We start from the raw sequence: 19,709 nt of genomic DNA on the forward strand, positions 1-19,709 counted from the left end.
CAATGTCCACAGGGATAAGAAAAGTCTGGCACTTATAGCTTAATACTGAATTGCCCCTAAGCTGGACCCATTTAAAGCCAAAAGCGAGACCATCCAGGTTTTAACAGACCTTTCCCAGGCACATTCCCTCAGTTAAGATGGAAGCTGGATGGATGATCCAGGCAAAATGTGTCCTGCACTTCAAAGCTCTGATTCTGCCCATGGCCAAGGGACTGATGAACTCCAAGCTTGGGCTGGGAGAAGCATCCCTTGACCTGGAGAAATCCATGGTCAGGGGAACCCTTGGGATTGACTTCAGAATTAATATTTTACCAGGCTTAGCTTTAATTATACTGGAGTTACAGCAGGCAGCAAATTCACTAAATTCTCCCCATTTCCTGGGGGGAATTCCCACTGGGGCACTTCACCATAGCTCATTTCAGGTGGAAGCAGCCCCCAGAGGGTGGGTGGGCCCTGGAAGAGGCTCCCTAGGGTCTGGTCACAGCACCAAGAACTTGGACAAGGCTCTCGGGGCCAGGTTGGGGTTGCTGGGGTGTCCTGAGCAGGGCCAGGAGCTGCACTGGATGGTCCTTAGGGATCCAGCTCCGGAGGTTCTGGGCTTCTGTGATTCCCTCTCCCCACACCTTCACTCAGGAGCGCCCAGTTTGCAAAGCAACTCAAAATCCTGGGGTAAAAGCCACCCCACAAAAAGCTTCCATGGCTTTGTCCCAACACAACCTACCCCCATTCCTGCCCCTCCGCACCGGAGCTCCCGGAGCACGGCCATCCCATGCTCCTGCAAAACATTAGGGAACCCCCAGCAAGGTGCCAAGAGGCTTTTACAACCTGTTTGCATCTCCCAGGCATGTTAACACCTCCATAAAGTGAGCACACGACTCGCAGGCACCGGGAAAACCGAAACCAGCTGCTCGCCTGGAAAGGGAACAGGGAAAAGCTGCTGCCTCCTCACCTGCTCACAGCTCCACATCCATCCCATCTCACCCAGGGAGGGCTTGGGAATATCCTTGGCTTTTGCCACCTTAAGCTAAAATCAGGATGGAAGGGGCAGCTGGATCTTCCATGTCATGGAATTGAAATAACAGGAAATAATCAGGGATTGGGTTTTTCCTGCCCTCCATTTATTTGTGGCTCTGGATAAAGAACATTTGTCAAGGCCTGTGGGGTAAATCCATAGAGATGGGGCTTGGAGCAACCTGGGCTAGTGGAAGGTGTCCCTGCCTATGGCAGGGGTTGGGAATGAGATGAGCTGTAAGGTTCCTTCCAACCCAACCCAGTCTGGGCTTTGATGACCTTTAAAGCCCCATCTGGAAAAACCCCTTTGCCCACTGGATGAGCACAGGAAGAACATCTGGCAGAGCAAAAGTGTCCAAAAAATCACCTTCTAACACAGGGACCAGAAAGGACCCGAAGCAGTGAAGTAAAAGCAAGTAGCAACTATCACCTGAGCTTTTTCCCAAGATCCCGAGGGACCATCATCTCTGCCCTCCTGACGCTGGGATTTCGGCAGGGATTCCTCTACACTGACCCTGAACCTTTAAGGAGCTGACCCTGAGATCCTGAGGAAAGGCTGTTGGCTCCCTGGAGATGACACTTTCCTGGGAGCCTGTGGCATGAAGAGGCACTGGGAATCAAAGGAGTCCTGGCACAGAATCTCCCAATTTGAGTCTCCCAACTCAAGCCAAAAAGCCCTTTCTTCTCCCTTTTCCACAAACAAAACAGAGCTGCAAGGCGGATCTGGGCTTTCCCTGACCATGCCATGGGATCCCGAGTCAAAGGGAGGTGGGAACTCCTGGTTTTCTGTGCCACCAGAAGAGGACAGAGGAAAACACCCCCAATTTTACTCACAAACTTCACACAGGAGGAAAAGGCCAAGTACTGGTGGCAGAGAGAGGCTTCCTTGTATCCTATAGGAAGAGGAAAGGCTCCAGCAGGGAGAGCCAGGAGTGTGGAACAGAGGAGTGACAGAGTTCCACTCGTGCCAGCAGCTCCAGGATATATTGTATTTACTCAGGGAACACCCGCACACCTCGGTCAAGCACATTCCCAGCAAATCCCTGGGGAAACAAGGGACACACAGAACCACTGCCCCTTAAATCTGGAAGGGCAAAAAAATCCCAGGAGCAGGGAATGATGTGCACTCCGTGGGGAAAGGGTTGGGATCGGCACCCGGCTTCCGCAAACTGAGCAAACCAAACCATCCAGGGAAGCAGCCAGTTGTCCTTTAAGTGTGTTCATGGAGTAAAAATTGTTTAATGGGGTCTGGGATTGGAAGGATATGGATGAGATCCAGGCGGGATTTGCCGAGGGTTCTCCGGACAGCGATACGGCACAGGGACAGGAGGCTCCGGGGGCGGCCTGCAAGGAAAAACATGGAATCGCTGAGGGACAGGGACAGGGAGAACTGCACAAATCCTCCCCCTGAGGAAGCCAAACCTTCCAGCCAAGGATTTGGAGCAGTGACAGCCTCACACTGGATGGGGTGGGGACCATGGAGCCCATCCCTGCGGGAGAGGGGCCAGGAGAGCACTGCCAAGGCACACCAGCACCCCAGGGAATGGCTGGAGCTGTGTCAGGGAGGGTTGGATATCAGGAGAAGGTTCTGGAAGGCACTGAACAGGCTCCCCAGGGCAGTGGTGCCAGAGCTCCAGGACTGTTTGGACAACACCCTCAGGGACAGGGTGGGATTGCTGGGGTGTCTCAGGCAGGGACAGCAGTTGGACTGGATGGTCCTGGTGGGGCTCTCCCAGCTCAGGATATTCCATGATTCTACTTGGATCATTCTAAAAATACATGGACACTATTTTTGCTGGGAAACCAGAGCATGGAAGGGCAGCTCAGCCCTTATCCCAACTTTCTTCTGAGGGCTTGGGAGTTCCTGGAGAGCTCTTCCAGCACAGGGACAACAGGATGGTGGTGTCCATGTTCATTCAGGCTCTGGATCTCCAAGGCACCACTCTGTTATCCTCCCTGCTCCACCTGAGCAGTCCCACTTGCCTCCTAAACCCGAGCTTAACCAAAACCACCTGCTCCAGCCTAGCTGAGCCTGTGCTCAGCAAAAATCCAGGCAGGTTTAAAAACCAGGCTCGTGGAAAGCTGAGGAACTTGGGGATGGGGGCTGGATCCCACAGCCTGGATGCTTTGGAAATTACTCAGGAGATCCCAAGGGAAACCCCACTCATGTGAAGCCGTGGCCTCCACCAGCAGAGCCTGGTGTGTTCCCAGGAGCTGCCCTTGCTGGAACAGGGACACTGTGAATGTCGCTTTAGTTAGAAAAAGAGAGGAACAGCAGGTAAGTTCAGGCATGGGCAGCTCTGAAGCTCTGGGTCGCTTCCCAGAGGATGTTCCATTCAAAAATCTGGCTTTTTCCCATCTTTTTCCACCCCCGTTTGAGCTTCCTGCTGCCCCTTGCCACCACCATTCAGGGCTTTATGTCCCAAGGAGCCTCTCAGATTAAAACTCTTGGATTCGGGGCACTCAAGAACAGCTGGGATACACCTGTGGAGTAATGGAGAACTGGATCTCAGTGGTGATCCACAGATCCAAAGCCCAGCTCAGACAGTCCTAAACCCCACCTCAGGCTCTGAGGACACCCTCAGGCGATGGGAAAGAGCTGAGAAAGAGGGAAAAGGTGGATTTACAGACAGAGATTGGGCTGCTGAAGGACTCGGGAGGGGAAACAGCACATGAGAGTATAAAATGCAACAGTGAAAAAACAGGGAGTCGTTTTTGGGGTGGTGAAGTCACTGATGTTGAGTTTAACACCTTGTTGGATCCCAGTTGTCTTTTTGGAGTGTTGGAATTGCTGAAGACTCTTGAACAGGCTCCAAACACACCTACGTGTGTGGGTCTTCAGAACTGCTGAAAACCCATGAACAGACCCCAAAGGCACCTTCAGGTACAAAATGCAACAGGAGAAAACACAGGGAGTCGTTTTTGGGGTGGGGAAATCCCTGATGTTGAGTTTAACACCTTGTTGGAGCCCAGTTGTGGTTTGGATGTGTTAGAACTGCTGAAGGTCCTTGAACAGGCCCCAAAGGCACCTTCACCTCATGAAGGTACAAAATGCAACGGAAGAAACGGGGAGCTGATTTTGGGGTGGAGAAATCAGTGACGTTGAGTTTAACACCTTGCTGGAGCCTAGTTGTGGTTTGGATGTGTTGGAATTGCTGAAGTCCCAAAAGAGGCCGGGAACACCCACCCCACCACTTCACTTCCAAAGAACCCCCCAAAGCCTTCTCCCGACTCCAGAGCGCCACTCCAGGAACTCCATCCCCACTTACCCCTGGCTTCTTTGAACACCTCCAGAGCCTCAGCGTTGACTTTGACCCTTCCCGTGGATTCCATTCCCAAGGCCTCCACCTTGACCAGGCTGAGATCTGCCCCAAAGTCCACGAGGAGCCGGACGAAGGCGGCGTCGCAGCCGTGGCGCAGGACGGCGTCCAGCACGCACACCGGGGAGCCCCGGGAGAAGCCCTGCAGGTTGATGGGCCCGCAGCAGTTGAAATCCGGGTTGGCTCCGGCCTGGAGCAGCAGCTGGAAGCACTGGAGGTTGTGGTAGGCAGCACTGATGTACAGGGGGCACACCACCAGCGTGGTGAGGGGCCGCGGGGAGTGGCCCTGGGAAGGTGGGTGGTGGTTCACGTCCACGTCCGCGCCGTACCTGCATGGGCACAGGGAACTCAGGAGGGCTGGGAACACCCAGGGGGATTCCCACAAAGAGAGGGAGAACCCTGCCTGTCTTTGGCACCTCTGTGTCCCACCAGCCATGAACCGTCACCCTCAGGTGGGTCTGGAGGGGCTTTGGATTAGGGACAACATGTCCACTGTGGGCGGATCTTCCAGAAGCAAAGCTGGTTTTCCCAGGATTTGGAAAGACAAAGAGCAGCTGGGAAACATCTTTCCTTGCCCTCCTGTATGTGGTTTGCATGGCCAGGTTTTGGTAGTGGGCGGGGCTCCAGGGGTGGTTTTTCCAGAAGCTTTTCCATATCCAGCAGAGGCAATTCCAGTTCCAGGATGAACCTGCCACTGGCCAAGGCAGAGCCCATCAGGAATGAGAGTAATGCCTCTGAGATAACGGATTTAAGAAGGAAAAAAGTAGTTGGAAGATGAAATTGAAGCAGTTCCTGAAGGTCTGACCCCATGGAATATGACCCACATTGGGGTAGCTCCTGAGGGACTGACACCATGGAAGGACCTGGAGCAGTTCCTGAAGGACTGACCCCATGGAAGTGTGACCCACATTGGAGCAGTTCCTGAAGGACTGCCCCCATGGAAGAGTGGAGACATCTCCTTCCCATACAGCTTGGATGGGAAGAAGGGGGAAGCCACCCCAAACCCTAAGGAATGGCTGGTTTTAACCACTGCAGATCAAGCAAAGCTCTGTCCCTTCTCCCCACAGGGGGATAAAAGGTTCCTTCACCCACCAATTCCCCTTCCAAAATTGCAAACTGGGTGCTCAGAGATCCTTCTGTCTTCCTAGACAGCATTATGTTCCTTGCAGGAGCTGAAAAAAATAAGGACAATCCCAGGGGACAAATCCTGCCTCGGAACAAGGCCAGTTCTTGCTGAAACCAGGAAACCTTTAACCAAATCCTTCAATGCTGAGGGTGGAAAGAGTCTCAAGCACACCCAGAACCAGGGATGAGAGAAAAAGAGCTGCAAATGGCACAAGGGTGGATTTTCCTCTTCAAATCACATTCCAGGAGCATTTGGATGAAGTTCCACTTCCACAGGGTGACCTCCTGAACAGGGAGCAGCTATTCCTTCATTTCAGTCCTTTTTTCCCCCCAAAGTCTCAGAGGAAAGCCTCAGTTCTGAGCAAAACCCCAAATTCTACTTTATCAGAGTCAGACAGGCACCTGAAGATTCAGGGGGATGTGTCAGCTCTCCTTTTTCCCTGTTTTAACCTGGAAAAAGGATCCTCTCATCCTTACCAGATCAGCCACTGCAACCCATCCCACCCCAAGCCGGGAGGGGAGCCACCTCTCCTCGAAATATTTCCACCAGCTGCCTTCTGAAACGGATCACCATCCCAGAGATGTGTGGATTTACTATTAATGGATACAATTCCACCTCCTCCTTGGTTCAGGAATGCTCAGGGGTCCCGACTGTGCTATAGCATGATTTTAAACCCAGGATTAACCAGGTGAGGTTTAGACAACCTGAGCAGGTTGGGCTCCCTGGGGCTGAAAGATGTCCTTATATCCCAGGAAAAGTGTCTTCCCCATTGCATTCCCCCTGCCAGATCCAAACCCTCGGAGAGAGCTGCATTTTGAACTAAGTAACTCCCTGGATCTGTGAAATCCCTGCTCAGGGATATTTGACATTTTGGGCAATCTGACAATTTGGTATTAACTGAGCAGCCCTGGGAGAGACATTCCCGAATAAAAAGGGACTGGACAAACTCCAGTTCATTTTTAAGCCTGAAAGTTTTCCAAAAATCTTGCCTTTAATATTGCTGGCAAGGTATCCCGAGGAGCAGACACATAAATCAAGGCCCCAGCTCTCCCTGGGCTGCTGAAATCCCATTTGCTACATTCCAGCCTGCCTGGGTGGATGGATCAGGGGAGATTTTTGGGAATCAACAAGCACGTGGCACTGGGGACATCCTGCTCTCAGCTTCCCAGGAAAGGAGCAAGGAGGGGGGATTGTGTCCTATTTTTCCTCCTTGCCAGCTTCCTGAAAGCTGCACTCGGATGAAAACTCACTCCCCCACATGCAAAGAAGGGAAGAAAACCCTCAAGGGTTTGGAATTTTCTCTATCCTGATCCTTTGTTTGTTATTTTCCAGCATTTGAGGTCACAGAAGGGATTCCTTGATTTGGACTCTCTGTGAATCCAAGAAAATTTTCCTCTCTTTTCCTATTTCTCTGTATTTTCCCCTGGTGATCTCTCATTATTTGGCATCAAGGCAGTTGTCCAGCATGATCCCTTGGACAAAAATCTTCCCATTTAAAAGCAGGAATAATCAGGAAATGCCACAGAAAAAGCCATCCAGGTTCCCACAACCTACACCTTGATCCCACTCGCTGTTGGTGCTGCTGAGGGAGCTTCCAGAGGGACAGGAGGTCACCCATCACCCCATGAGGTTCTTCAGGGGATCCACCTCCCTCTGGAATTCAACTGGGAGTCGGGAGCTGGATGCTGTGGAAGATTTGGATATGACTGAACAGTGGATGCCCAGAACTAGAGACTCCTCTCCTGGGCTTTGATGAGGACAACGGGCATGGAAGTCACACCACAGGACACAGACCTGCTGCCAGCAGAGAATACAAGGATCTCCATTTGGGATCTCTCCACCCTCTCTCCTCTCCATGTCTCTACCAGCTCCACCAGGCATGTGGAGGCTGAGAAAAGATCCCAAGGGAAGAAGAGAAAGGAGAAGAGCCACCCCTGTGAAGGTCACAGCTCCCTGTCTCAAACACTGCCAAGGCCACAGAAGGAACTTTCCCTAAGATCAGCCACCAGAGGGGAATTTGGGATAAGCACAGAAAGGAGGAATTTGTGACAGGAAGGTGCCAATTCCAGGCCTGGTCAGAGCATCCAGAGAAAAATTCCCACCGTGGCAAATGGTGGGAAAGGAAGCAACTGCTCACAGTGCATCACCCCAAATTATGGGAATACCTGTGACCACCCCCTGGATACCTGGAACTTGGACTGTCCAAAGGTGGTACCCCCAGAATGAGTCCAGGACACCAGGGGGAAGCCCAGGGGGAAGAAGGCCCAGTGGGACACCGCTGGATGCACAGGTGGGGATGATCTCCTGCTTCCCTCTCTCCTTCCCCCCCAAGCTCTTTTCTGCTGCTTTCCATCTCCCTCCCTCACATTTATCGCTCCGTGAAATCCCTGTTGTGGATTCGGCAGGGGGCCCAAAATCACCACATCTGCTCCCACACCTGGACTTGGGCAGAGGCACCTCTTGATAACCACACCATGACAACCCCTGTCCCTCCTCCAGTCTGTCCCTGAGCTCCCACCTCATGATTTCCTGGAGGATTTCGGCCCCATAACCACCCCTGTCCCCTCCAGGCTGTCCCTGAGCTCCCACCTGATGAGCTCCTGCAGGATGTCACCCCTGTCCCCTGCAGGCTGTCCCCAGCTCCCACCTGATGAATTCCTGCAGGATGTCACTCCTGTCCCCTGCAGGCTGTCCCTGAGCTCCCACCTGATGAACTCCTGCAGGATGTCACCCCTGTCCCCTGCAGGCTGTCCCTGAGCTCCCACCTGATGAACTCCTGCAGGATGTCACCCCTGTACCCTGCAGGCTGTCCCTGAGCTCCCACCTGATGAACTCCTGCAGGATGTCACCCCTGTCCCCTGCAGGCTGTCCCTGAGCTCCCACCTGATGAACTCCTGCAGGATGTCACCCCTGTCCCCTGCAGGCTGTCCCCAGCTCCCACCTGATGAGCTCCTGCAGGATGTCACCCCTGTCCCCTGCAGGCTGTCCCCAGCTCCCACCTGATGAACTCCTGCAGGATGTCACCCCTGTCCCCTCCAGGCTGTCCCCAGCTCCCACCTGATGAATTCCTGCAGGATGTCACTCCTGTCCCCTGCAGGCTGTCCCCAGCTCCCACCTGATGAACTCCTGCAGGATGTCACCCCTGTCCCCTGCAGGCTGTCCCCAGCTCCCACCTGATGAGCTCCTGCAGGATGTCTGCCCGTCCCACTCTGGCCGCGTGGTACACGGGAGTGCTGCGGTGGTGCCGGCTGCCGTTGGGATCAGCCCCAGCTTCCAGCAGGATCTTGGCACACTCCAGGTGCCCGTTGACCACGGCTACATAGAGGGCCGTCTGTCCCTTGACGTCCACCAGGTCGATCTCGGCCCCTTTCTGCAGCAGGAAGTCCACGCAGGGCCCGTGGCCGGCGGTGGCCGCGATGCGCAGGGGGGTGCAGGGCAGCCACCCGCAGCACCACACCGACTTCTCGTTGATCCGGCTGCACCACGGGGAAAAATGGGGCTCAGAGAAGCCTTCCAGCTCCCAAAGAGGATGCTGGAACAGCCCAAACTGTCCCCTGGAAGACGGGCATTGCCCAGGCTCCGCAGGGCAGCAGTGGTGGTCCCGTTTGGACAACGCCTTCAGGGACAGGGTGGGATTGTTGAGGTGGCCGGGGCAGGGCCAGGGCTTGGGTCTGGTGATCCCTTCCAGCTCAGGATATTCCATGATTTTTGGCACTTTTTAGCAGCCCTAAGAAGCTCCTGTCAGTAACCTGAGAGGTGCTGCATGGAGACACAGCCGGCAGCAGTGCCTGGAATCTGGGCTTTCTCCCAGCTCTGCCCCAAAATTCAGTCACAATCATCAATAAAGAATATAAAATACTGCCCTACTCCCTTCTGACAGGGAAATATCCCACATTGCTGTGGCTGCCCCATCTCTGGAAGTGTTCAAGGCCAGGTTGGAGCAACCTGGGCTAGTGGAAGGTGTCCCCGCCCTTGGAACAGGATGAGCTTTAGGGTCCCTCCCAACCCAAACCAGTCTGTGATTCCATGACTCCATGAAATCAGCAGTGACCAAGCTGGGGATCACAACCATTTAATTCAAGCTGCTCCAAAGGGTGCAGAAAGTCATCAAAGCAGCAGGGAAATGGCAAGAGGACACAGGAGAAAGGGAGAAATGTATGGAAAATATAGGGATGCAGCTGTATCACAGCATCAGCAACATCCACGCTCAGCCAGGGACCACGGGATGACACAATCACCAAGCCAGGGAAACTCAGTTTGGGAGGTGCAGCCATCCTAAGCAGGCCATCCAACCCTTGTAGGATGGCTGGTCGGGGATAAGGGCCTTTCCCAATTTACTGAAGGAGATGGCTCTGGAAGAGGAGCAGTATAATCCCCCCCATCAAGCCTTAAGCTGTCAAGTCTTAAAATCAAAGTGCTCTCTTTATCCTTGGAGATTTGGGGAACTCGAGATCTACCCCCACAATCACAGGCACCCCTTCCCTGCTCCCTCCATCCCCTGTGTGATGGTGCTGTGGGTCCAGCCCTCCTCTTCCTGTCAAACTGTGCTTTTTCATGCAAAAAAACCTCAGGCCAAGGGTCCAAAGAGCCCCAGCTGCCCAGGTGGCAGAAGGAGGGTTTGGCCCATTCTCCTTTTTTGCTGAATTGACATTTTTTTGAGGCCAGGACACATTTAGCCCTCTAAGCAGTTTTCTCCACAGTGCAGGAAAATTAATTAACTATCCCAGGGTTAGCACTGGGCAGAGTTTGTAACATGGGGTGTTTTGGGTTTACAGCTGATTGTAATCCCTTTTGTATGTTTTTCCCCATTATCCATGGACTCCTGTTTTCATGGGATCCCACTCCTACCCTGATCTGAAAAGAGTTTGTGCACGGCCACCAAGCTCTGGTGTGAGATCTGTGTCCTGGGAGACCAGGGGGGATGATCTGGGGGGGGTGAATGGAGCATCCTCCCACCCTGACCCCTCTCACACAAAAACCCTCATCCCTGGAAGTGTTCAAGGCCAGGTTGGAAGGAGGTGGGAGTTTAGTGGGAGGTGTCCCTGCCCATGGCAGGGGGTGAGACTGGATGAGCTTTAAGGTCCCTCCTGACCCAAGCCAATCTATGAAAACCAGGGTGAGATGGGGGGCCCTAAAAGTGCAGGCTGTGGGGACAGTGAGCAGAGCATCCTTGGAGACACCTCTCCCAGAAAACCGGGGTGATTTGGGGGTTCCCAAAAGGCACAGGCTGTGGGGATGGTGAGTGGAGCATCATCCCACCCTGACGCCTCTCCCATGAAAACCCTCATCCCTGCAAGTGTCCAAGGCCGGCTTGGAGCAACCTGGACTACTGGAAGGTGTCCCTGCCCATGGCAGGGGGTGGGATGGGATGAGCTTTAAGGTCCCTTCCAACGCAGCCCACTCTGCGAACGCCGGGGTGCGATGGGGGTCCCCAAAAGGCGCAGGGACTCAGCATCGCTGCTGCCGCGGGACCTCGCTGTGCCCCCCGAGGGTCTCCCTGCCCTCCCCCCCGGCAGCTCCCCCGGCAGCTCTCCTCACCTCTGGAAGCTCTCGTCCTGCAGCAGGCTCCGCAGGGTGGGCAGGTCCCCCACGAAGGCGGCGTCGTGCAGCCGGGTGTCCTCGCAGTGCTCCAGGGGGTGGTCGCAGAACTGCTCCCGCAGCCATTCCTTCAGGTTCCGACCTGCGCTGGAGGGAGACACGGCGGGGAGCCGGGATGAGGCCCGGGGGGAGCCGGGATGAGCCGCGGAGGGAGCCGGGATGAGCCCCGCTTGTGTCCCCCGGCACAGCCCCCCGCGCCCCCCTGCCCACGGTACCTGCCCGGGGCGGGCGGGGGGTCCCCGCCCTCCGCCATCTCTCCCCGCCGGCCCCGCTCGCCCTCTCTCCCTCCCTCCCTCCCCGTCTCCCTCCCTCCCTTCCCGGCCTGATTGGCGCCCGGCCGCTTCCTGCCTGGGCGTTAAGGTGGATTTTCCCGGCGCTCCGGGGGCAGCTCCCGAGCCTTTCCTCCTTCAGCGGGAGGAGCGGGCCGCGAGCGCCTCGGCATCCCTCGGGCGCCTGTTTTCCTCCGGGAATTGCGGCTCCTGCTTCCAGCGGCGCTCCCAGGAGCGGCTTCGGGGGGGAAGACCCTTTCCTGATCTCCAGCCCCACCGTCCCCTGGCGCAGCTCCGGCCGTGCCCGCGGGTCCTGTCCTTGTCACGCAGGGGTCGGAGCTGCCCCCCGTGGGACCCCGAGGGGTCTCCGCTCCCTTCTCCAGCTGAACAATCCAAGTGCCCTCAACCGCTCCTCATCCGGCTTCTCCAGACCCTTCACCACCTTCACGGCCTTTCCTTGGACACTCTATTAGCCTTATATCCTCCTTATTGCCCTGGCACTGAGCGTTTAAAACACGCCCTCGGTGCTGAGTGCCCGGGCTTGAGCGCCCGGTGCCAGCGGGGAATGCTGGGGGTGGTTCGAACCCGTTCTCTTTGCCCGCTGGAACATCAAAAGCGGAGTGGGATGGACGGGAATTTCAGAAACCGCCTTCCCCTGCCTGCAGCCCTTATGCCGTTAGATGAGGCAAAACTAAGGCCGGGAATTCCTTCCTTGGTTTCCAACCCCACTTTACAGCTCTCTCCCCCTCCACGTCCACTCCAGCTGCCACGCGCATCCCATGTCGCTCTGACAGCACAAGACAGACCAGAGCAGCTTTCCAGCTCCTGCATCCCTGACAGATTTAATGGGAATAGGTTTAATGGGAATAGATTTAATGGGAATGGATTTAATGAGCTCCTCCTGCTGCTAAGTGTGCCCAGCAACGGGGGCTTATCCAGAGGAAAACGCATGTTTGTCCATGGGCTTTTTATTTCCTTCCAAGCTGACTCTTCTCCCATAGGAAAAGTGTGGACAGGGAAGAAAGGGGAGCAGAGGACACAGCAGTGTTTACTTGCATTATGGTTGTTGTCCCTGTGGACAAAGCAGAGCCCCAGAGAGGAATAAAGTGATGGATAAACAGGGCAGACGAAGTTGGGATCCCTCATGGTTTGAGGTTCCTTCAGTTCTACAGCAAATGCCTCTGTTCAACCACTGCCTCCTCTCCCATCCCCATGTTTATAAGTATTTATGTTCTTGCAGACATGCTACAATGCAGGCAGAAGGTTCTTACATACCATATCCCACTGTATTTTCCAGAAGTTTATCTCCTGAGCCAGGCTTTTTTCCCTCTCTCTTTTTTTCCCCCATTAAATTCCTGTGAAAATCAGCCCATCCCAAGTTGTCCTCATGAGTTCTTGTACCGGGGTGATGGGAAGGGAGTGACTGTGCTGTCTCAGCCTCCAGCTCTGGAATTCCCTGGGTGTTTAGGAGAAATCCCATGGAGAAATACACTAAACTGCCAATCTACATGACCAAGATGGGAAGGCAGAACTTTTGCAAACAGGTCAACACTTGGCCAAGACCTTGGAAGTGCTTTTTCCAAGCCTGGAGAAATCATTTTGTCCAGCACACCTCACTGCTCCCCCCAGATCCTTCTCTCCCAAGCTGAGGGCACAGCCTGTGCTCCAGGAGGTTAGACTAGATGACTTCCTGACGTTCCCTTCAGCCTGAGTTATTCCATCATCATCATCATCATAATAATAATCAGCCAGTGCTTCCTGGAACTGGGACAGTGGGGAGGTGCATGGACCATTTCCAAAGGGAGCTGCTGCTTGTTTGAGGTCCCCCAGTGCCACCAGACAGTGGATCCAGAGGAACTGGGTCCTGCTGGCTCCCTGTCCTGAAGGACATCGCTTCCAGAACCCTTCCCTTGCCACTCCCACCCCCAGAAGGGAGAAGCAGCCGGGGAAGATGGGCTCACCGTGTCCTCCCTTCCCTCCATTCCAGCCATGGGTGGCCTTTTGGGTTGATCCCACCCCGCCTGGAAATTGGAGCCTCCAGGAGGGGGAGGAGGAGGCTTCCAGGATCTAAAATTAGCCACTTATCCAGCACAGCCAACACACACTGACTTGCCCCTCAGGCAGGACCTTTCCTCCACTTCCAAACCCTGAAGTGATAAGAAGAAACAAGGAAAGGAGGAAAGGAAGAGAAAAGGGAGAAAAGGAAGAGGAGGGAAGGAGGGAAAGAGGGAAGGAAGGAGGGAAGGAAGGAAGGAGGGAAGGAAGGAAGGAGGGAGGGAAGAAAAGAGAGGGGAGGGGAGGGAGAGGAAAGGGAGAGAAGAGAAAAAGACTCCTCCTGATGCTCCAGAGGAGCCCTCAACCACCCCTCCACATTCCCTCACCTTCCCCACTGCCCTTCCTAAGCAGACACATCCTCCCACTTCCCACCGTCTCCCAATAGTGCTCCTCATTCTCCAGACAAAACTAGTTCTTCCAGCCCGCTCCTACAACCAGGTTGTTGGATCCCACCTGGCACCCCTGATCCCAGAGAGGATCCAGCCCATCCTCCAGGGCACTGCCAGAGAGTCCCTTCCCCACAGCACCTGGACATATTCCCTGCTCCCTGCTCCTGGCTCCACAGCCCTCCTCCCTTCCCATCTCCCGTGCCACACTGGAACATGGCTGAGGGGTGAACTCCTGTTCATCCACGGCTTTTACTCCCTAGAATGAAGCCAGTGGTTGCATTTAGTGCCAGACTGAGAAGGAAATGCGGCTCCTTCTCCCTAGTTCCTGGATAAACAAGGACATCTTGGGAGTCTCACCGCCAAGTGATTGAAAAGGACAATTATTTACACCCGGTGCTAAAACCAGTGGTTAGTCCCCCCACCACTACTCTTTTCCAGAGGCACCAACACCTTCTAAATCCCTCAAGGTTCCTCCCAGACCTGCCAGGCAGCAGAAAAAAAAAGCTGTGACAGAGTCCCAGTCACGGGAAAGGAAGAAAGAAAGGAAGGAAGGGGGGAAAAAAATGCCGTGACCAGAACTGTAATTCACACTTAGCTCAGTCCATAAAACTTCTCCCTCCCTGGATCTAAGCCAGGGGCTTGGATTTTTAGTGAACTCTGAAGTGAAGTTGCCCTGGTGATAAATACATCTGGGGGGAAAGAGGGAGGGGGGGAAAATCCTTCATCCCCCGTTTTTAGCACAGCTCAGGGGTTTTCTGGGGAATTTGTGTGGTGGACATGAGGACACACATTAAGAGGAAAACAGGGATGAGAGACGGGAGGAGGATTTAATTGCAGCATCCAGGCCTGTCTTTAGGGCTGTAACCACGGAGATGACAACAGGAAGGTTCCTTGTAGTGCAGGGAGTTAACTATGCTGCAAATCTGCCTTGATGGGCCTAAACAGGAGTGTCTGGAGGGAAAAAAGGTAGGACTGAGGAGTTTTAACCTTTCAGCAGGTGTCCAGCTCTTTACTCCTTAAATCCTGACCACGAGACTGTGGAGTGGAGATTACACTGTAACACCCCGGGAACCACCGGGAGAAACACAGGTCATGGAATTGTAGAATCATGGAATATCCTGAGCTGCGAGGGACCCATAAGGACCATCCGGTCCGACTCCTGGCCCTGCCCAGGACACCCCAGCAATCCCACCCTGTCCCTGAGAGTGTTGCCCAAACATTCCTTGAGCTCTGGCAGCCTTGGGGCCGTGACCTGTTCAGTGCCCCACCACCCTCGGGGGCAATAAAACCAGGAGCCTGGAACTGGATGGTCATGGATGGTCATGGATGGGGGATGCCAGCCCCAACATGGTCCCAAAGGAAAGTTTACGGTGGCTTCACCATGTTTTGTGGAAAAATGGCCAAAAAACCCGAGTATTTCCTACTGCCTGTGCCCAAACAGGGGTGGGTCACACACCTCTGATCCTTGGATTCTTCCTGGGTGGTATGTTAAGCCTTGACCATTGGATGCCAATTGAGAAGGAGAGAGGACAATGGTTGGCCTACACATCCCTTTCATATCTCCCAGTAAGATTATGGAATCACTTGAGACAGAGCAGGGTTCCATGAGATCATCTGAGGGAGAGCACAGTTCCATGGGATCACCTGAGAGAGAGCAGGGTTCCTTGGGATCACCTGAGGGAGCAGGGTTCCATGGGATCAGCTGAGGGAGAGCAGGGTTCCATGGGATCACCCGAGGGAGCAGAGTTCCATGGGATCAGCTGAGGGAGAGCAGGGTTTCATGGGATCACCTGAGAGAGTGCAGGGTTCCTTGGGATCACCCGAGGGAGCAGGGTTCCGTGGGATCAGCTGAGAGAGAGCAGGGTTCCTTGGGATGACCTGGGAGAGAGCAGGGTTCCATGTTTCTTTCCCATTCTTTTCCCATCATTTATTTCTGTGGAGGCCACGAAAGGCTCTGGCTTTAGAAATCCTTCCTCCTCCCCTCTGTTCTACCCCGGAGCACAAAGAACCCAAATCCAGCACTCCAGTCTCTCCATGTCTCCATCGCAGGAGAGGATCCAGCCTGGACCTTGGCCACGGGTCCCCAGCTCATGGATCACGCACGGTTGAAGGGATTTTCTCCCCTGGGGGATCACCTACCGACAGTTTGAGGCACCATCTCCAGCTTGAGGCAGGGCAGGAAAACACCCATGGAGTTTTTATCACTGTTTTCCCAGAGAAACAGCCACCTGGAGCCTTCCTCTGATGGCAGATGTGGGAACACCAAAGGAGAAACAGGCACCTCCTTTACCTCAGTCAACAAACCAGGCAGGTTAGAAAAGAACATCCAATCTGCTGAGGACAACTTTCCATCCAGGGCAAAAAACTGCCTAGGAATGAGTCACCCAGGAATGTTTCAGTCCAACCTCCCCCACTCCCACCAGGGGATTTGCAGACAAAAGGGGTTTGTATTTTTAGTTATTTTTTGTTCCCTTCCTCAGAAAATATTCAGATTTGGATGGGAAAACAAAACTGGAAAGGGTTCCCCCCCCTTTGTTTTTGCCCTTTGGAGAACTTCTTTCAGCACCTGCGTGGGATTGTCAGAAGAAAACTCGAGGAAAAGCAAGAGGAGGAAAAAAGAAAGAGCTGGAGAGGAGAGAAGCCCGTTTCCAACATACACAGCAGTTGGATGATCCTTGTGGGTCCCTTCCAACTCAGGATACTCTGTGATTCCATGTCCCTCACTCTTCCCATGAGGCCACCTCATCCCACTTCATCCTTCCCCGTAGCTGAGCACCTTGAACATGGAAGCTCCCAAGAAAAAATGTCAAATTCAAGGCAACACCAACACTCTCTGAGACCCCATTCCCCCTCCTCAGTGGGAAGAAGGAGATCTCCTACCCGTGTCCTGGAAAGCAGAGCCAGAGGTGCTGGAAAAGGCACTCAGCTCCCATTCCAAAACACACCGAGGGCTTCCAGTAGAAGCTTTGGAATTGCGACTGGGAAGGCCAAAATAAAAGAACTAAACAGATGAGTTGGTTTTAATCTGATGCTTTGGAAAATCCCTTCCAGAATGGGAATAACGGGCCAGGAGAGACCTGATTTCCCAACACTTTATTGCTGCCGTGACACATCCTCTGCCTGGTGGCTGAAGGTTTCTCAGGCAAGGAACGTGGTTTATTCTGGGAATGTTCAGTGCCAGGCCCAAAAGGAACAGAACTCACCATGAACCCCTGGTGTTGGAACGCATCCAAATTTTCTGCATCTTTCCAAATTTTCTGAATCCATCCATCCATCCATCCATCCTCTCTGCAGCTCAGGGTCCCAAACCAGTGTTTGTCTCCTGAAACACAGAGAGAGGAAACAGTGAAGATTTCACAGGAATCATGGAATGGTTTGGGCTGGAAGGGACCTTTAAGGATCATCCATTCCCACCCACCAAGACATTCCAGGCAGTCCAGCCCCATGCCCAGGGGTGCAGCTCCCAGGGACTTGGGACTGCTGTCTCACTGAGGCCCAGTTTGGTGTCACCAGCAATGAGTAATGAGGCCAGAAAGCAGAGCTGATGCCCAAAGGCTCAGCAGGGCTGAAAGGCTCCTCTGCTCCCCCCTGGCAGCACCTGCACCTCCACATTCCTTCAGAGGACATTCCTTTGGGAATGCCCCACCTGCTGCATCCAGCCAGGAGCAGGCACTGGGAGCTCCCTGGTGTTGGACATTTCTGGAGAGAGCACGTTGCAAAGGCGGGGGGTTCTGTCAGAAGGTAGAAACCTCCATGACCTGAGCAGCAAGGACTAGGGGAAAATAGGAGCCTGCTCCATAATATGCTCCCATAAACAGGTGGATTAACCCAGCTCTCCAGGCTGTATCTGCCTTGCAAGTGCTTGACTTTCCCACCTTAACACTGGGCTCGTTTTCCTAAATTCCCTGGAAAGGCAGCCGGCTGTGTAGTAAGAGGAGTCCGGTGTTGAGTGAGTGCAGCACTTCCCGGCTGCCCCAGCGTTCCCGCTCAGGCACAAGGGGCTCTTTATGGAGCTCTCCGGGCACGCAGGACCTGCAGCAGCAGAGAAAAATAAACATCCTGCTCTTGGAAGTGCCTCCCGCAATTTCATTAAGCTCCCAAGGAGCCGGATGTGTATTTATTGAATTGAGCCTTCAGAGAAGCAAAAAGGGGGAAAAGAAGCCCCTGGGCAGTCCCAGGGAAGGGGGGATTTAAGGGAACTAAACAAAGCCAAGACCTACCTCTCCCCCCCTATTCAAACCCCAGTGCTAAAAAAAAGACCCTAAAAGCCATGATTTCCCTGGACACGCCGCGGGTTTGGAACAATTACCCGGAGAAAGGTGTCTTTGGGAAGGAGGGACGCAGGAATGCCGAGCGGGTTTCCAGGCAGCGGCATTCCTGCCTGTTTTACAGCGGGCTCTGCGCTCCGAGGTGGGGTGTGAACATAAAACACTCGCCCGGTTGTTTTCCCCCCGACTCCTGGCCTGGCTCCCACTGGCGGTGGCAGAGCTAATTAGGAGTGACAATTAACTCTACTCCCTCCACACGTTCGACCACCTCCCTCTGCTCCCGGGGAAGGGGGTTCTGCTTCAAGGGATTTGGAAAAGATCATTTTTCTCTGCTTATTTTGCCTCTCTTGTTAAGTGGAAGCGGCTCCAGAGTTGTTTAAAATGGCTCAGTTACCAAATATCAGCTCCCAGGCTTGTGGCTCCCCAAGGTCATGGCCTCCCCATCCCTGGAGTGTCCAAGGATGGGGCTTGGAGCAACCTGGGACAGTGGGAGGTGTCCCTGCACATGGGATGAGCTTAAGGTCCCTTCCAATGCAAACATTCCACGATTCTATGAAAAAACAACCCTGAGTGTTGTGCTGGTCCTTCTTCCAGCCCCTCCTACCAGTGATGCTTTTAACAAGTGACCCAAATTTCCTCTTTCTCCACTCAAAACTGGGTCATGGAGTGGGGATATGTCAGAAATGTCCTCCTGCTGTGCTTGAGAGACACAGCAGATAAAATCTGAGGGACGGAGAGAGGTTTGATTTGTGCCCAGCACAGCAACAGAGCAATAAAACCCCATCAGAGGGCTTTTATGCTGCTACGAGGGGCAATTTTGACTTTGAGAATCATAGAATGCTTTGGGTTGGAAGGGAATTTTTTGCTTTTAGCTTGGGGCCCTACTGGGAAAGAAGAAAAGGCGAAAGGGATAAATGAGATGAAACCCAAAAGGTACCAGATCAGGGGTGTAGTCGGTTCTGTGGCTGGGGTTTGGTAGCGGGGGGGCTACAGGGGTGGCTTCTGTGAGAAGCTGCCAGAAGCTTTCCCTGTCCCGTGGAGCCAATGCCAGCCGGCTCCAGGAGGGGCTTCCTGCCACTGGCCAAGGGTCAGCCCATCAGGAGTGACAGTAATGCCTCTGGGATAACATATTTAGGAGCAGAAGGTTGTGGCACAGAGAGAATTCCAGCCAGGGAAGAGTGGAGTGAGAACACAGGAACAGCAATGCAGACCCCAAGGTCAGTGCAGAAGGAGGGGCAAAATATATATTGCTTTAGTTCTCTTATTTCGGTTCTCTTGGTATTTTTTTTTTTCTTTTCCCTTGGTTTTATGGGGGGGAAGCTTTTGCTGTGGTGTTGGGGACTTAGCAGGGAGCCGAGCATGAAACCACCACAGAGTCGGACTGGCAATTTCTGCACGGGGCTGAAAAAAGCAAACTAAAGCCCTTTCCCCCAGGAAAGAAAGCCTGCAACCTTTGGGTTTCAGGTGCAATTGGTGGGCCAGCCTGGGCACTCCATGGGCAGCAAGAGCTTTCTGTCCTGGCACCTTTTGTCTGGGAGGAATCTTTGTCCATATTCAGTTTTGGGAGTCTGACTGGCCTTCTGCACTGCACACCTGGGCAAGTGTTGCTGAGCACAAGGGCCTATTTTTCCCTCTTCCCAGATGCCCTGAGGACACCGGGCACCCAAAAAAAG

General features: G+C 53.9%; 1 protein-coding gene across 5 annotated transcripts; it reads right to left on the reverse strand.

Moving 5' to 3' along the window:
- Positions 1-484: 484 nt before the first annotated feature.
- Positions 485-19,665, reverse strand: ASB1 (ankyrin repeat and SOCS box containing 1). 5 transcript variants are annotated; one of them, XM_032693718.1, is made up of 7 exons: positions 19,488-19,665; positions 17,644-17,800; positions 16,972-17,090; positions 10,996-11,137; positions 8,631-8,933; positions 4,281-4,542; positions 485-2,355 (listed from the first exon to the last, which is right to left on the reverse strand). In XM_032693718.1, the coding sequence occupies exons 3-7, from the start codon at positions 17,045-17,047 to the stop codon at positions 2,032-2,034; spliced, it is 1,107 nt and encodes a 368-aa protein (XP_032549609.1). In that variant the 5' UTR covers positions 17,048-17,090; positions 17,644-17,800; positions 19,488-19,665; the 3' UTR covers positions 485-2,031. The 5 variants fall into 5 exon arrangements, with proteins under 5 accessions (XP_032549609.1, XP_032549611.1, XP_032549613.1 ...); XM_032693721.1 differs by having other exon boundaries at positions 2,107-2,355; positions 4,281-4,660; XM_032693720.1 differs by lacking the exons at positions 17,644-17,800; positions 19,488-19,665 and having other exon boundaries at positions 10,996-11,142; positions 16,972-17,011.
- Between the last annotated feature and the right edge of the window lie 44 nt (positions 19,666-19,709).

This window comes from Chiroxiphia lanceolata, chromosome 7 (genome assembly GCF_009829145.1).
Source record: "Chiroxiphia lanceolata isolate bChiLan1 chromosome 7, bChiLan1.pri, whole genome shotgun sequence".
NCBI lineage: Eukaryota > Metazoa > Chordata > Aves > Passeriformes > Pipridae > Chiroxiphia > Chiroxiphia lanceolata.

Excerpts from the sequence above, each read along its gene's own strand:
- ASB1 (XM_032693718.1), bottom strand. The coding sequence starts at position 17,047 with ATGGATGGATGGATGGATTCAGAAAATTTGGAAAGATGCAGAAAATTT. Across the intron at positions 11,138-16,971 it reads TCCAACACCAGGGGTTCATG|GTCGGAACCTGAAGGAATGG; the intron begins GTGAGTTCTGTT and ends CCTCCAGCGCAG. Across the intron at positions 2,356-4,280 it reads GGTGTTCAAAGAAGCCAGGG|GCCGCCCCCGGAGCCTCCTG; the intron begins GTAAGTGGGGAT and ends TTTTCCTTGCAG.